Below are 17,381 nucleotides of genomic sequence, written 5' to 3'. Positions count from 1 at the left end.
AACCAAAAGCAGCTCAGGCTGCCTTTGGTGCTTTTTCTTCTGCTTGTATCCCTGGGCCCCTCGTTCTCAGCAGTGCCTGTTGTCTCTCCCTCTGTGTAGCTGAAAAGTGGCACCCAGGTGGAGATGAGGGGGACTCAGTACAGGGTGAAGTGCCAGCACAGTGGGTGCGCAGGACGTGACGTACGTGCCAGCGAAGGCCCCAGCAGGAAAGAGACCTTGCTGTGCGCAGTCGAAGGGGCTGTGGGGTGGGAGCCAGGCCCAGCCCCCTTTTCCTTGACGGTAGCGGCTCCTTCATGGATTGGCTTTGCCTTCAGACAGGTTGGCCAAGCCATTCTTTCTTTCCCCCTTTCTTCCCTGACTAGCTCATGCCCTCGTAACTGCCCAGCCCGTTCAGGGAAATTAATAATTTAGTGGGGGACAGTATGTGTACCCAGAAGAACAAACTCAGTGATAATGGCATTTGCGGTGCCGTTTGCCTCCGTTTCGTGTAAATAGAGGTGCCCCGGCTGTCCCTCACGTCAATCCCATGGCCAGCCTCTCATAGCCAGCCTGTCCGTGGCACCCAGAGCTTGCTTTCTGGGCATTTGTCTACCTTGACCTTCACCTTTTGCCAGCTAGGAGGTGGGCATGCTTACATGTTAAAGGTGAGGAGAGATGAAATGGACGGCAGCTAACCGTAACCAGCCAGGCCCTGCGGAAGGCGCTGCCACAGAGGCCCTCGGGCCCTGCCCGGCTCCAGCAGGTGCTCGGGCTCCCGCTCGGGCCCCGCTCGGCTCCAGCAGGTGCTCGGGCTCCCGCTCGGGCCCCGCTTGGCTCCAGCAGGTGCTCGAGTTCCCGGTCGGGCCCCGCTCGGCTCCAGCAGGTGCTCGGGCCCCACTCGGCTCCAGCAGGTGCTCGGGTTCCCGCTCGGGCCCCGCTTGGATCCAGCAGGTGCTGGCGCCCCTTTCTGGTCAGTGACACCAGGAGAAGCCAAACAGCATTCAGCCCCCAAATTTAGCTTGGCTTTTGTTTCCCCTCTCCTGGAAGTGCTAAATGTGTGCATACCTCCTTTATCTTTTTATTTTAGCATGGCCAACCTGAAAATCGAACTGTCGAAACTGGACAGCGAGGCCTGGCCTGGGGCCCTGGATGTCGAGAAAGAGAAGCTGATGCTGATCAACGAGAAAGAAGAACTTTTGAAGGAGCTTCAGTTTGTCACTCCCCAGAAACGCACTCCCGACGAGCTGGAGCGCCTGGAAGCGGAGCGGCAGCGGCTGGAGGAGGAGCTGCTGTCCGTGAGAAGTGCCCCGAGCCAAGCCCTGGCAGAGAGGTTTGTCCCCCGGGCAGGCTGAGCTGACCTTCGAGGGTGTCTTAGCTGTGCCTGGGTGCTGCTTCCCTGGTCAGCCGTCCTTCGAAACCTCGATTGCGTCTGCTGTTAGGGGATCAAGGAAGAGCACAAGTACACTTTCTTTCTGTGCAGCAGTGAAGCACATCCTCTTAGTGGCCTTCAGTTTAGTTCTCCTGTGTCTGCTAGGAACACAGAAATGCCCATGTCAGATGGCAGTAACTAGGGGGTGTTGACATAAAACCAAGAATGCAGGACACCGTTGACCGAGTGATAATAATAGTTATCAACTATTGCACTCTGATAAGAAAGATTATCTAGAACCTCACAGAGACTGAAGCTTCCTATTCTGGGTTTTATTACTCACAAGAATGCAAAACCTTTATTGCTTTTTGTTTCACAAGGAAAAGACAACTTGCTCCCTCTCCTGTCTTAACAGGTCACAAAGTGTCCACTGGGGTTTTGTCTGTCAACTGAAAGCCTCCTTTGAAGCAGGTGGAATGCGAAGGAGGGTAGTTTCTGGACTTTCTGTGGGAAGGTGTAAATTTAATCTAAGAAGTCCGGTTCTGTGAACAGATCAGCTGGGGTGTGCAGCCAGGGAGCCGCTGTGTGTCGGCCTGACGTGCTCAGGCCTCGCTGGCTGCGTGACACCTGTCCCAGCTGCACACCCGCAGCCCTTTGGAACCAAGGCCTGCAAGTTAGGAGCAGTGCCTTTCTCAGAGGGCAGAAAAATCCACGTTGGTGTACTTTCCAGTTACCTGGAAGTAACTGTAGAACAGCCACCCGTGATTCCATTGCTTTTTTTCTCTTCTTTTTAAAAAATTCTTGGCTCCCTGCCTCCTAATTCCCTGTCCTCTATAAATGTCTGAAGTTGCATGTCTACATAATTTCAGAGCAGGGGAGGAGGGAGAGGAAAATAGCTTGGACATTCCTGGTTAAGTATCAGCATGTGGACTTGCCCACCCTGAGCTGACGAGTTTTGGCAGAGTTGGCTTTTGTGAGTTACAGCAGAGATCACGAGACCGTAGAGCTGCAGCCCCGGTGCTTTAGGGAGCATGAAAAAGTGTTGGAAGGAAGAGCCTCGACAGATGACGCCCTTGCTCTCTTACGTGATCCTCCTCGTGGCCCCCGTTTCCCGCTCTCTTTCTCGCCTCCTTGTTCTGACCTGTCTTGCGGTGCTGATCGAAAGGTCAGCCTGAAGGTGGGTGTGTGCAAGGAGGGCCACGTAGTGATCCACCTGACAGATGAAAAAGAACAGAAAGTCAGGGTGAAGAGACAAGGCCAAATTCAATGGCTCTTGCTGAACTAAATTTAAATTAAACTTATTTTCTGACTTACCATCGATGCTGTGAGTTTCTTCATTGGTATATCCTATGTTTCTAGGGTAAAATTTTGATAATCATCAGTAAATACAGTGAAATGGATAGCCTTTGTGTGACCCATATACAAAAAATGGAGGTATTTTGGGTATTTTGTAGCACTTAATAAATGTCACTTAATCATACCCACTCATTGTGCTATTTGAGTCCACCTCCGGCTCTTCTACTTTTGATGCATGTGAATCTGGGAATGGCCTATAAACATTCTTTAGATTTGTTCTGTGCGAGAGAAAAGTTATTTGTTTTTATTAGCTTTTATAGGCATGATGTCTTGCTTGTCTATTTTATTAGGCCCAGAGCCTCAGAACAAATGACAAAAAAATATAATTTGTTCCTAAGTACCTAGACTTTTATACTTTTGCTTGCATAAACATTAGGCTTGAATTGATCAGGAAGAGGATTTTATTTAATTCTCTCTTTAGTCGGAGCCACCCATGGTTTGTGCCATGTGGAAGGCAAGCAGTGTGGAAAGTCTATCTAATTTATGCTGCCTCCAAGGCCCTGCCACCCCCCTAAGGATGCTAGCAGCAAGGGAGTGTTCTTATCTTGTATTTGTAACATGTTGGCTTTCTGAGTCAAGTCATTTAGCATTCCAAAAAATGAATGTTCATTTCCTTGCCAATGTCCGTGGCCCAAGTCAATCCCCATAATCGTGTTACAGTGAAAGGGATCTCAAACTTTCTTGTAAGATCAACATAAAGTTTCCTCACTGCTAACCTTAGAAGCTTAAAATGGCCCGCTGTTTCACGTGTCTAAAAGACTTGAGCCAATTGCCAGAACGAGCCCTCTGTTTTCCTAGGAGACACAGCGCAGGATGGCCTTGGGTTTTGTTGTTATTTGCTGTCTTTGTTGACGATTTCACGCTCTTCTCCGGTACGGTCACCTTGCCTTCGTCTTCACTCTTCATTGTTTCCTCCTATTATATGATTACATGTTTGCTTTGCTTCCTGCTATTGTTGAACTGAAAACAGGGCACCTTGAAGGCAGACTACCCCAGCGGGCAGCACGCCTCCTCGGTGTTACAGCCAGTGGTGGCGGCACACTTCCAGGAAATGGGATCCACCGCGTGAAACTAATAAGTTCCGTCATGTGCGAAAGTCTGCTCCGCCGACACCAAATCCCTCCATTTCTTCTTGGCACCTCACGACTCTCAGAGAAGTCGTGTGCTGTTTTTCTCCAAATTTCCTTCTGTTTTCATTTATGTTGTGGGTTTCTCATTATTTCAGGGGTGGCCTCAGGCAAGATTCTGAGCCATTACTGAAAAGGAGCTAAACCCACAGGAACTTTCAGCTGCTGTATGAGTCACAGCCCCCAGCGCTGTTCTGCCAGCTCTGCACTGTCTCCAACTTCTGCCCCTCAGCAGTGGCCAAGCTCTCCACCTGGAGGTGGTAGAGCACACTGCATGAAGAGGCGCTCGTTGTGAGAAACGGCCAGGTCAGAAGAGAAATTGAAAAATCGCTCCTGAATTGAAAAGGAGAAAACACCATACATATATTTTTCATATTACTGTACACAGTTATTGAAATTCCTTAAGCTCTGTGCTTTTCTCTTCTATAGTTGATATACTATTAACATTACCCCTTATTTCCTCACAAAAATTTTAGGGTTTTTGCCTTGTCATTACCAAGATGTCTGAATTATTTCTTAATAATGAATCATTTCCAAAACTGCTCCTAAAAGTTTTTATGAGCAACTGGGTCAAATAAATGGGGAGATGAGTACTATTTATTCGTTTATGGCCCCCCCCCCCCCCCCCCGGCTGTTCTCTGTGTCCGCTCGCTGTGTGTTCTCCTGTGTCTGTCTGTGGTATTCTCATTAGGTGGCTCTGGGACTTCTGGAGTGGGAGAGAGGCGATCATTCTCTTGCGCCTCCTCAGCTGCCTTGTTCGCTGCGTCTCGTGTTGCTGCGTCATCTTGCTGCGAGCGCTCCCGTATGGGTGGCCCCACTCCTGGGCGGGCTGCACTCCTTGCCCAGGGCAGCACTCCCCGTGGGCCAGCTCGCCACACAGGGGCCGTTTATTTTCTAATGGGAAAGTGCCTTTTGACTTCTGTCGGTCATATGCAGTTGCCCTAGGTGGAAATGGGGGTCTGAGTCAGGAGAGGTGAGGAAGGTCGGTGCTTCCCTCGTTGAGGGCAAAGGTGGGAGAACACGCAGGACGTCAGCCTTGCAGAGGGCAGCCACCCACGGGAGCCGTCTTTAGAGGGAATGAGGAGGACAGAGCCAGGAGAAGAGCTCAGGAGGACAGGGCTGCGTTCCTGCAGGGGCTGGCGACAGCGAGGCAGTCTAACCCCCGGTGCAGGGGCCGGGGGACCAGGAAGGGCAGCTGGAGTGTGAGGAAGTCCCCTGCTCCCAGCGGAGGTGCTGCAATGACAGCCCAGGAGTCGGGGAGCTAGACCAGGCCAGCCGCTGGTGCCGCCAAGGGGTCCCTGCTTCAGTGCACCCCTCCCAGCCAGGCGTCACCCAGGACAGCAGGAAGGAGGCTGGGGAGGGATCCTGTTCTCGGCAGCCCTGGTGGAAGGAGGACGAGCTCGGCACCCGCTGGCGTGCGGGAGCGGGCACGGACGAGCAGTCAGAGGAACCGTTCACCCAGCACCAGCCTGTGAGCAGGCCCCGGGGGCTGCCTGGAGGAGGGCTGAGGAGGGAGCCGCCACTTCTGACGGGAGGGGAAAAGCGCCGAATTTAAATTGCAACCCGAAAAGACAAGCTTTAGATTAAATTCTAGAATTGTATTCTAGATAAAATTGAAATCTTCTCAAGTCACTTACAATAGACTTTATTTGTGTGCTCTTTGGTTTTAAAACTTGTTTCAGAAGCCTTTCTCCTGTTTCAGCAGACATGAATTTTGGTAGATTTTTGAGCTTTTTACAGACCTTTAGGTACATTCTAATCCAGTTAATCTACTTTGTATTTATATTTTCCTTGTTGAGTGTTTGTTTATATTTGAGATATTAAAAAATAAGTACTGTGCTCCTTTAAAAAAATACACCTATGAAAGCTGTGAATTCACCCTTTGTCATATTAAAGAAAATGGCAAGAATTTTAAAAAATTTTAAAATACAATGAAATTGTGTTGTTGACACATCAAAGGATAGATACTTATAAATACCAACATTTATATATAAGTTTATATATAAATAACAGTTTTTTTCCTGCCTAAAACATACAAAACATTTCAGAGAGTTTGGAAACTAGGGATATTTTTCCTCCAAAGAAAAGTAGCTAAATTTTATATATCACTACCTTGCAGGACATGCTAAGGCTTTGAACAAGTAATATTTTTTTTTGTCATCTGAAGAGTTCTTTCTCATTCACGGCTCCATTTTATCCCTTTAACAACCTTGTAGGCAGTAGGATTATAATCCCCATGCACAGGTGATAAAAGTGCTAAGGGTGCATGGCTAGGCAGGTACAAATCCAAGACTAGAAATCATGGTGTTTTTCTGAATCCCATTATGCTGCTATCTACCTAAGACATTCAAGATACTGAGAAACTAAGAGCTCTTAGCTTCCTAAACCCCTGGGTGTGCAGTATATTTAAAAACGACTTGTTATTCACGTATGTAATTCTAATACATTCTAATTTTTTAAAAATAAATTTTTGCAGTTGAATGTGCATAAAATTTTATGATAAGTGGTACAGGTGATGAGATGTACTGTAGGAAAGGAAATCACTTTTATGTCTTTTTCTTACTTGAACAGTTAAACCCAAATTAGTTCACAATGGCAGTAGGGACTGATTTGTTTCTTAATTGCTAAAGTTCCCATCAGATTAGGGATTGTAATTTTCAACACTAAATATTGCTTTGGGACAATCCTTACTAAATTCAGTGCTTAGGATGACTTTTTATTATTCTTTGTTGTTGTTGTTTTCCTTTATTTTTTAAAGAAGCTTTAGATTACATAAATGTTATATTGAAAATATAGGGGATTCCCATATACCCCACTTACAATTCTTTATTAATACCACCGTAAGTTTTAGTAATGTGAAACCAAGCCACTGACTTGTATATGGATTCCGTAGTCTGTTGTTTTTTTGTGTGTGATGGTTTTCCTCCTTACCATCCTTCCCTAGTTAATAAAAGCAAGTAGTTTTGGTTTTTTACCCATTTAAGAAAATTTTAGAATACCCCCAATTTTAAATTCCAAGTAATTTTGTAGAATTGGGTATAGATCTCCCCGCTTCGTGTAGCTCAGCTGTGTTCAGTGCGTCCACATTACTTACTGCTAGTTGTCACATTTTCCCTCTGTAGCGTTCATTTGGATGTCCCCCTTTTAATATGTAATGTTTGCATATTAAGAACCTTTCTTTTTTTAATCTTTTCTTTCAGTTATCAGGATTGTCCTAATCATTTGAAAATTAATTCATTTCTGTATGTTTTTTTCTAGATTGAAATTGGAAGAGAGAAGAAAAGAGCTGCTACAGAAACTTGAAGAAACTACTAAATTAACTACTTATTTGCATTCACAACTTAAAAGGCAAGTTTCTGTTAGGTTCTTGAAAGGAAAAAATATTTTTTGACTGCATTCAGGCATGATCTTTGGTCTGAATCTTTGATCTTTGGTCAGTTATCTTTTCTTTTCAAATAGTTGAAAATAATGAAAGTAGTTATACTTTCAAATAGTTGAACATAACTAAAATGGTTATTATACTAGTACAATTAAAACTTGGGTAACCAAATTTAAATTTATGTGTTTTTTTGTTGTTTGTTTGTTTTTTAAGGAGGTACAGGGGGTTAAATCCAGGGAAGCAGGTGCTCATTTAACTGAGCTCCATCCATTCCTCAAAGAGAGTTGCTTTTTTCATTTGTTTTTTTTCAGGAGGTTCTGGGGGGATTGATCCCAAGACCTCAAACATCAGAAGCAGGCGCTCATCCACAAGCTCATCTGCTCCCCTGGGTTTTGTTTTGTTTTTGTTTTTTTTACTTTGTAATAATATTACATTAAAAATATATATGTGAGGTCCCATTCAACCCCACCCCCCCACCCCCCCTCTCCCCCCCCCCAACAACATTCGTTCCCATCATCATGACACATCCATTGGATTTGGTAAGTACATCTTTGGGCACCTCTGCACCTCATGGTCAATGGTCCACATCATGGCCCATATTCTCCCCCATTCCATCCAGTGGGCCCTGGGAGGATTTACAATGTCCGGTGATTGCCTCTGAAGCACCATCCAGGGCAGCTCCATGTCCCAAAGACGCCTCCACCTCTCATCTCTTCCTGCCTTTCCCCATACCCATCAGCCACCATGTCCACTTTTCCCAATCCAATGCCACCTCTTCTATGTGGACATTGGATTGGTTGTGTCCTTTGCACCTCTATGTCAAGAGGAGGCTCAGATTCCACATGGATGCTGGATGCAATCCTCCCACTTTCAGTTGTAATCACTCTAGGCTCCATGGTGTGGTGGTTGTCCTTCTTCAACTCCATCTTAGCTGAGTGTGGTAAGTCCAATAGATCAGATTGTAGGTGCTGGAGTCTGTTGAGGCTCAGGACCTGGCTATCACATTGTCAGTCCAGAGATTCAAATCCCCTAAATATATCTTAAACCCCAACACTAACTGCAACTCCAGCACATTAGCATGAAAGTCTTATGAAGAGAGATCCCATCTGAGTCCAGATTCATCACACATAAACACCATTTCCAAAGAGGGGCCATCTGCCCTGGTAGTTAACCCCATCGGCCATGACCATAACTCCCCCTGGGTTTTTTTTCCCCCCATGAATCCCACGGTCATTTTTGGATTACGTTTGAAGTATGTTGTGGGAAAAATAAGATATATTTTAGCTACTAATATACTTAGGAAAATAACACATTCCTTCTTTTAAAAGGGAAGTTGGGAAGACTTGCCTTAAGATGATATTCTTATGCCAATTAGAAAAAATATTTACTCCTTGGAACACACACAGAGTAAAGATGAGTGAATCCAGGGCCTTTTGTGTAATGTTGTTGTCTTTATAAGCTTACCCTTTTTCTCTCTAAAAAAATGTAAAAAATTTTATTCTTTAAGCAAAATAATTGCATCAACACTTTGTATTCTTCACTCATTTTACCCCCTTCCATACTTTTAAATGTCAAGTTGCTTTGGAATAGGTAGGCATGTAGGCTTATCAATAGGTATTTGATTTTTTTTTTTTTTTTGGAGCAGGAAGATAATTTTTAAGAAGCGTTGCTTCTTGAAGGGTATATAAAGAGCACAGTTGAAAATGTCAGTGAGTAAACCTGGAAGTGTGTGGCATAGCAGCAAGTTCCCCTCCCTGTCATTAACTGCGCTCCTCGGCATCCCTAGAGCCCCGTGGGCCCCCGCACCCCCGGTCTGACCGCCCCGTCTGTCTCTGCAGCCTCTCCGCCAGCACCCTGTCCATGTCCTCCGGGAGCAGCCTGGGCTCCCTCAACACCTCCAGCAGAGGCTCGCTCAGCTCGCTCAGCTCCAGCGAGCTCTACTACAGCGGGCAGGGGGACCAGCTCGACGCCGACTGCCAGTACAAGCTGGACTTCCTCCTGCAGGACAAAGGGGGCTACGTGCCCGCGGGGCCCATCACCACCATCCACGAGAACGAGGTGGTCAAGTCCCCCAGCCCGCCGGGCCACGCCGCGCCCTGCGGGGCCGCCGCCGCCGGCCGCGCCCCCCCGCCGGCCGAGGCCCCCAAGTCGGTGACGTCCCTGTCCTCAAGGTCCTCGCTCTCTTCCTTGTCCCCCCCAGGCTCTCCCTTAGCCCTGGAAGGCCCGTTCCCTGTGTCCCCCCCTGACACCCATCTCCATCAGTTCACTGCTGACTTTGAGGACTGTGACTTGAGGAGCCGTTTTGCCGACCTTGGCCTCGGTGAGAATCAGATACTGCTGGAGCCCGAGTCAGGAGGAGCTTCGCAGTCTCTCTTAGAGGACAAAGACTTGAACGCCTCTGCTCGGGAGCCGCTGTACGACGGGACTGCAGGTAATGGACTCCCGTGCTTTCCTGGAGTCCCTTCTAATTCTTTCCATGAGGATGATCAGAGGGTTACTTTTCACCGTACACACAGATTTGTATTTTTTTAAAAGATTTATTTTTTAATTTATTTCTCTCCCCTTTTAATTTATGTCTGCTCTCTGTGTCCCGCTGTGTGTTCCTCTGTGGCACTTCTATCCTTATCAGCGGCACCGGGAATCTGTGTTTCTTTTTCTTGCGTCATCTTGCTGTGTCAGCTCTCCGTGTGTGCAGCGCCATTCCTGGGCAGGCTGCACTTTCCTTCCTGCTGGGTGGCTCTCCTTACGGGGCACACTCCTTGCGCGTGGGGCTCCCCTACGCGGGGGACACCCCTGCATGGCAGGGCACTCCTTGCACACATCAGCACTGCGCGTGGGCCAGCTGCACATGGGTCAAGGAGGCCTGGGGTTTGAACCGCGGACCTCCCATGTGGTAGGCAGACGCCCTAACCATTGTGCCAAGTCTGCTTCCCCACAGATTTGTATTTGTTTGAGAAAGAGTTTTTATTCATATACCTAGGCATAAAATAAAAATTACCTTCCCTAGTTAATAGATTTAGTTATTATGTACCTGTTCTGTCATCCAGAAACTCTGTGTGGCAGCTGACTGGGAACACATTTTGTGAACACACTTCATGCTTCCAAAGAGATTCTCGTTCTGAAATAGCAAGGAAAGGAACAGGGCTTTCTTTTTAAAGTTGGCCTAAAACAGATTAAAACCAAGGCAATTAGCATACCAGCTAATTAGTACCAGGGTTTAATGTTTAGATTGCTTAGGGAATTCTATATAAATGTAATTTTTGTTTCATAGCAGACTCTCCTTTTGTCCAAAGTTAATTTGAAGACGGTGGGTTGATGTATAGTATTGCTCTGCCCTCTTCTGGCCACATCAGGAGTTGCAGCCCAAGAAAGACTGCAGTGGATGGCGTTCTCGCCCTGCATTTGTACTTAGAGACGGAAACGGGAGTTCCACTTTTCAGAATTGTGTTCCTTTACAGGGCAGCAACTTTTAATATAGTAGACGTGGTTGTGAGGGCACAAAACATACCCGTTTTGGCAAATGGTCACAGTTGTGGTCCAAGGAAGAAGATCTGCCCCAGAGCTCGCCTGAGACTAAACTGAACAGAAGCCCAGCGCTGGTGCGGGAGCCCTGCTCAGGCCCCCCGGTGCTGCTGCGCGTCCCACCCCCAGAGGACGGCGGGCCTCTAGGCGTGTTTTGTTGCTACTTTCTATTTATGATCCTAGAAACTCTTAAGCATTAATCGATTGGCCAGTTCAGACGTTTAAAAAGATTATATGAGTCCAGCTTGTTTCTGTGCTTGCAAATACCGTAAACTGACCTACAGCCCTGACGGTGGCCTGGGCAGTGACTTGGTTTGCCTGAGCCCTCCCGACAGCACCCAAGCTGCCAGGACCGAGTCCTGTGGTACTCACCTGCACAGCCACAAAGAAACGCGCGCAGGGTTGGTGTTCCCGTGAGGCTCCAGCAAGGTGGAAGCCCCCACCAGGCCTCAGCCCTGCGTCCAGGAGGGAGGCTGTGGCTTCCTGCTCTGCCTCCGCCGCCAGCTCAGCCAGGCCTGGCTTTCTGCCCGCGAGCACTTGTCCATTCTCTCAGAACTTGGCGTCCCTCATCAGCAAAACGGGGGTGCCGCTGTATCTGTCCCCACTGCTACAGTGGAGGTGCAGCATCACTGTGTGAGGACAACTGAAGGAAGTCACAGGGAGTTGCTAAACTGTCATTGCCACAAACCACGGAAATGTGTGAAAGGAAGAGAAGAAAGTAGAGTGGGTTTTGGTCATTCTTCTACATTTGGACCTAAAGGATTTTGTGTTTCTTGAGCATTTCAAGCTGTTTTTGCTCTCCCTATATCTGGAATCTTTCCTAGTGAGCACTTCACAACATTCAGTTAAGAGGGGCCAGTAAGGCCGGAAACTGGAGTAAAGGGAGGGCTCGGTGAGAAACTCTCCCGAGACACCTTGGCCTGTCTGACCATCACAAGGCGCTGAGGTCCCTGGGTGCAAGGGACTTTGCCCGGTCACTGCCTTGCTGCGGCCACATCTGACAAGTCTGTGCCGGGCACCAGTGTTCATAAAGTTCCCAGGAAGGAGGTGTGAACTTCTAAAACGCGCCATTCGTTAGGAAGCTGCTGTTAGCAAGCCAAACTAAGGGAAACAGACCCGAGAGCTTGGCTTGCAGGTGATACTCCGTTCCAGGTCTGAAAACAACAGAAAGCACACACGCACCCGTGCGGGTGAAATTCTCATAGGTCGCCGCCGCGCCGTCTCTGGTGGGATGTCTGACCTTCACGTGGGTGCAGGCGGCTCCCGCTCGCGCCCCTGCTCCCCGCTCGGTGCTCCAGGGCTTGCGGGTGACGCGGGTTCCTGCTGTGTGGACGTGGCCCTCAGCGCGGTCCCTGCAGGAGGACAGGAGCCACGCTGGAAGAGCTGCGCGGTCCTTCCACAGCCGCCGCTGTCACCGTCGAAGCCAGCTTCAGGCTGCTGTGGTTGCTCCCGGGGTCATCAGTAAGTCGAGTCATCACCCTCGCCCTCACGGGGGGGAGTGGAGAGAAGGCACTTGATCGTCAAGGAAAGCCCCTACCTCCCGCCAGAAATAAAAGGGGAAATGCAGCCATCAGCCCTGCAAGCTGAAGCCTTAAAACCAGAACATCTTAAGAATATGTGAAGTCACGACTCAGAAGGGGGGCGAAATGCATACCAGCACCGACCCCCTTGCTTGACAGAACTCTCTGGGCTTGCAGCTTATTCCAGTAGGAACACAGCTTGAAGCGAATGCTCCTTGTTCGCTGCAGGACACTGGGGTATGAATATGAGTTAGAGATAAAAGTTAAGTGGGAGTTTGTGCTGAAGATTCAGTAGCACAGAACATTTTTAATGGTATTAGCTGGTGAGGAGTTCTTCTAAGTCAAAGACAATTTATTTAAAAATTTCTATTAGAGTAGTAACACAGGAGATGTAGAATGCAGCATATGGAGAGAAGGGGAGCGCAAAAGAGATGGAAACCTTTCTTGCTCTCGAGTTGCTCAAAGCTATGCCAGAAATATCACTAATACTTGAGGGAGGCAGATAGTTTCTTACCCCCCAGTGCACGGTAACTGCAGCGATTGCTTACAAGAGAAGCAAGGGGACAGTGGGGATTTGTGCGAGTCATCCTTTCCTAAAAATACTTCATGATTAAAAAAAAAGACACGTTCTCACTCACGTAGTGACTGAAATCATGGTGTCCCAGGAATCTTGTAAGTCACAAGCCCCGAATCATCTCCACTGTCGGTGCGAATAGGAAGGTCCCTGATTCTCAGAGGACCATTTTATTCTGGATTTCTCATACCCAAGCAGTGTGTGTATTTTATACTTTTTAACCTTTCCCGTGAAGAAATCCTCATTAGTGATACCACTCTCTCCTCCTTAGATGTGGAGAAAACTTCACCAAGAAGAAGAGCAAGCCGCTTGCTTGGGGAGAAAACAGCTTGCGTGTCTGCTGCTGTGTCTGACGAGTCGGTGGCGGGAGACAGCGGCGTGTACGAAGCTTTCGTGAAACAGTAAGTGTTCAGCAGTGCTGCCCCTTAGCCACCACGCGTCCTCACAGCCACGCACCCACGTTCTCGGGTGGCAGGTGCACGCCCCTCAGTCACTCTTTGGACGGGTAAAGGCTTTAAGCCATTGAAGAAAAGCTGTGCCTGAAAACTCAAACATCCCACCCACCAAGGCAACAGTAAACGGACAGGTCAGTGCAAACAGGGCTGACTGTCTCTGCGGTCGAGAACTTGCTCTGAACGGGAGCGTCAGGGTGGCGGCCGGCGCCTGCTTGGCACGTGGAGCGCCCCCCCCCCCTCTGCATCTCTGGAGGCCTAGGCCGGCCGTCGGGCGGGGCCTTGTCCTGAGGCTCCGAGTCAGAGGCAGGCCGCCCCTGAAGGCCGAGGCAGGCCCCCGAGAGAGCGCGCTTCCCCCGGGCGCCGCAGGCCCGCTCAGGCGTCAGTGGAAATCCCGAGGTGGGCGCTGGACCACGGCCCAGTGGCCTGAGCACTCTTCTCTCCTGCCTGCCCTAGGCCCAGCGAAATGGAAGACGTCCCGTACAGCGAAGACGACGTGGCCGCGGCCGAGACCGCGCAGGTGCAGATAGGCCTCAGGTGAGGGCCTTGCCTGCGGAGGGGCCTGCGGGGAGGACCGGGCCCTGTGGGAAGGCCCGTGGCCGTCCTGAGCTCACGCGGCTTCTCTTGACAGATACGATGCAAGAAGTTCAAGCTTCATGGTGGTGATGGCACAGCTCCGGAACCTCCACGCCTGCTTGGTACCTCATACTTTCAAAATGTAAGTGGAGTCTTTGAGCGACAAGTTGAGGCGCATAGAATTTTCCATGTGACATAGTTTTACATTTTAATCAAGCAAGGTATGGAAAACACATCGCAGGACTGATGATATCTAAGTTGACAATAGAGAAAGTGGAAGAGAAGGAAAACGTAAGCATGCGTACTGAGGTTTTGAGCCTAGTCGGTGGACTCCTTCGTAAGGGGAATCAAGACTGTCTCCTTTTTCAACCAGAAAGTCTGTATTATACTGTGCTGAGGCCTGACTGTTAGAAGGATACTTAGAAATTTTGTTATTGCCTGATTATCACTATTTTTGTCGTGGGGGAATTTTCTGGACTTTTTACATGAAAATGTAGTGATTAAGTTTTATTTATCAATACATTGTCAGTCAGTCATCTACCTCTAAAGAATATGTTTACATTATCAAGTATTTGCTTCCCTGTTCCAAGGTAATTATAGTATACTTTAATTTCTTGGATATTTAGTTATCTTATTTCATCAACTCCAGAATCACAACAAATGCTTCACAGTCCACTGTATAGGGACTATTTGTTTCCTAACAAATGTTTCTAGAGATTTTTACTAGCTACCCTTGTTCCTTCTAGAGTCAGTCTCAGTGCTTTGTTTTAAGGCTCACGGCTAGAAAGTGGTAGAAAGAAGCCAGTTTTCAACTTAGCACCTCTGACAGGAGTAGAACTTACATGTACCCCCTGCATTTATACTTGCTTTAAGAGGTGGTTATTGGTAGACATTGAATATGGTAGTAGAAGGGCTTTGAAATAAAAAAAATAGAGATATTCAGGGATGATCCCAAGACTGTACGCAGCCGATGGGTGTGTTGTTGGGTTTTTTTGTTTGTTTGTTTTTTGAGGTCCCAGGGGATAAGGGGATAAGGGAATAAACCCAGGACCTCGTATGTGGGAAGTTGGCATTCAACCACCCAACCTTCAAACCGTATCAGTTCCACCGAGTTAGTTGTTTTTGTTTGTTTGTTTTGAGATGCCACTGGGAATCGAACCTGGGACCTCCCATGTGGGAAGCAGGCGCTCAACCACTCGAGCCACATCTGCTCCCGCGATGTTTTCTGTTTTGACGGAATGCATTCCTCAGTGAAAGTACCTTTAATGAAATAAATGTAAGAGTTCTGGATTTTTTCTTTCCAGGTTACTTTTAAGTTCACAGCATATTATTTCTGGAATTGTCAGAGAAAAGAAACTGGATCCAGAGGGGAATAAATGCTAGAAGGAGATTATTTCATAGGCAATAAAAGTAGAGCTAGTAGATGTCTATATATTACTATTGGTGACAATCAAAGCTGGAGGAGAACAAAGAGGGGAGGCGGCCGCAGAGGAGCTCCTGAGATCAGGGTGGGGTGGAAGGGGGGGAGCCACAAATCCTAGTGAGCCCAGTAAAGAGAGACAGTGTAGTGGGGGGCTTGCTTTCCAGGTCTTTTGATTAAAAATACCAGTCAGCAGTATTCAGGGGTGACTGCTTGGTAATAGTATTTGCGGCTTCTCCCTACCAATAAACACACCATGTATTGGATTATGTTGGCAACCTTTCTGTAAAGATTTCCATGGCAGTTCAGGGAGGAGGCAGGGCAGCCAGGTTTGAATCGGGAACGGCGAGAGCCAGCTCAGCCCTGGAGGAAGCGCGGCACGCCCCGAGGACACGCGCGTCTCTAAACTCACGCTGTAGGGGCACTCTTCCCGGGCACTGTGGCCACCAGGCCGTGGCAGGCATTCTCACTCTCCCCCCAGGGCGTTACCGGAGCCTTCTTAGCAGGGCAGGGGTTCTTACCAGGGCGTCCATGGGCGTCAACTGATTTCAAAAAGAACGCTACCCTTGCGGGGACGTGTGGGTGCAGGGGTGCTGTATTTGTTAAATACACAGGGTGGTGTGGACGTAGCAGTAGTAAGGAGTCCGTGGTTTCCACCTGACTGGCAAAGGGCTCCGCGGAAGGAAAAGGCGAAGAAGCCTGTTCTAGAGGCACAGCTCAGCCCGGGCGCACAGAAGTCTCTCCTGCCGCCAGGTGGGGCGCAGTCACTCACCCCGCTGTCTGAACATTCCTGAGGCGGATGGTAACAGTTTCTTAAACCCATTTTTAAAAATCTTGACCTAAATAATGACACTACCAAAAAGGACAACCTGGCCTTGAAATAGCCACAAAATACCTCCAACTTCACGTCTTACTTTTATTAATTCCAATAAACAAAGCTATGTTCAGCGAGTTGGCAGCAGCCACAGCGTTTCTGCGAGTTTGCCATGGCTTGCTGGCTTCCAGTTTGGGGGAAGCTTTTAGAAAGAGTCCCCTCTCTCCCTCAGCATAATGAGAAGAAAAGCACGTTTAACCATTTAAAATCAGGCTTTTTTTCCCTTTTCTCCCATGTGGAAGCATTTTTTAGATCCCTTAAGTTGTTTGGCCATTGGTGACGGAGTGAATTGAAAGCTGGCAAAACAAAAAAGTCCTTCCCTCCATTTCGACTCTCTAATAAACTTCTCCTTTATAGGTTTTAAATAAAGGCAGGAAAAGAAAAGGCTTTCTGGTACTGAATCTACAGCTCTCAGAGAGAGTGAGACCTTTAAATCAGCAGCAGTGGCCCAAGGCCCACTAGGTTTTGCATGTTGAATTGCCATAATTAATCTTGATATACACAAATAATATGGCTTTCCTCCGTTCATATTTGAATGTACAGTTTCTATAATTGGAGAAAGGCCCCCTTTAGCATATACATTAGACAAGCCTGGAAAGGGGTGGGAAAATGTAGTGGGTGTTCTCGTTCCGGGATTTAAAAGAAAACACTTCGTGCTGTTCCTAAGAATTGTGGTCCTCATATAATGTGCGCTTAGAAAATCCACTTGAAAGTAGTATTAGAAGTTACTGTTTTTCTATAATTCTTCTGAACTTTGTCAAGCATAAGACTTTTTAAACAGTTCGCCATATCTGACACTTCTGAGATTCTAGACAATGGTATTTTTGAACTGTTATTTTCTTTTTAAATTTTCTTAATAGTATGCTACTTACCCTTTTTCTCCAGTAGGATCGTGTGTTCCATGCCTAGGAAATGATTGCCAGCATCTGCTGTTTAATAGTCAGGCTGAGGATTCTTAGGGATAAAGTCACCAGTATCTGCCTGGTGTGTTCCAGCCATCGCAGGCTCAGAATAACGGTTTTGGAGTTGTCTGTATTTGGGCCAGGTGGGAAGTTAAGTCTACCCCAATCCTGTGCCTTTGCGGCAGCCCCCGGCAGGCCTCGGCTGCGGCGCGGCCATGGGGTCCCCCTCTGTGTGCTCCGTGTCCCAGCCAGCACCGAGAAGAACAAGGCTCTCTGTGGCGGAGCTCTCATCCGTGAAGGCAGCAGAGCTTTCCGGGCGATAACGAGCTCC

At 48.0% G+C, this 17,381-nt stretch overlaps 1 protein-coding gene across 2 annotated transcripts in view; it reads left to right on the top strand.

Annotated features, from left to right (window-relative positions):
• WWC2 (WW and C2 domain containing 2) overlaps nucleotides 1-17,381 on the top strand; it is a 246,619-nt gene that overhangs the window by 176,455 nt on the left and 52,783 nt on the right. For both annotated transcript variants that reach the window (XM_058304421.2, XM_058304363.2), the window contains exons 9-14: nucleotides 1,067-1,309; nucleotides 7,090-7,179; nucleotides 9,049-9,641; nucleotides 13,098-13,227; nucleotides 13,735-13,815; nucleotides 13,910-13,996. In XM_058304421.2, coding sequence (XP_058160404.1) covers nucleotides 1,067-1,309; nucleotides 7,090-7,179; nucleotides 9,049-9,641; nucleotides 13,098-13,227; nucleotides 13,735-13,815; nucleotides 13,910-13,996 — 1,224 coding nt within the window. The remainder of the gene's footprint in view (nucleotides 1-1,066; nucleotides 1,310-7,089; nucleotides 7,180-9,048; nucleotides 9,642-13,097; nucleotides 13,228-13,734; nucleotides 13,816-13,909; nucleotides 13,997-17,381) is intronic.

Source organism: Dasypus novemcinctus, chromosome 1 (genome assembly GCF_030445035.2).
Source record: "Dasypus novemcinctus isolate mDasNov1 chromosome 1, mDasNov1.1.hap2, whole genome shotgun sequence".
Classification (NCBI taxonomy): domain Eukaryota; kingdom Metazoa; phylum Chordata; class Mammalia; order Cingulata; family Dasypodidae; genus Dasypus; species Dasypus novemcinctus.
Note: the sequence above shows the minus strand (reverse complement) of the source record. Positions and strands in the feature narration are given on the sequence as shown.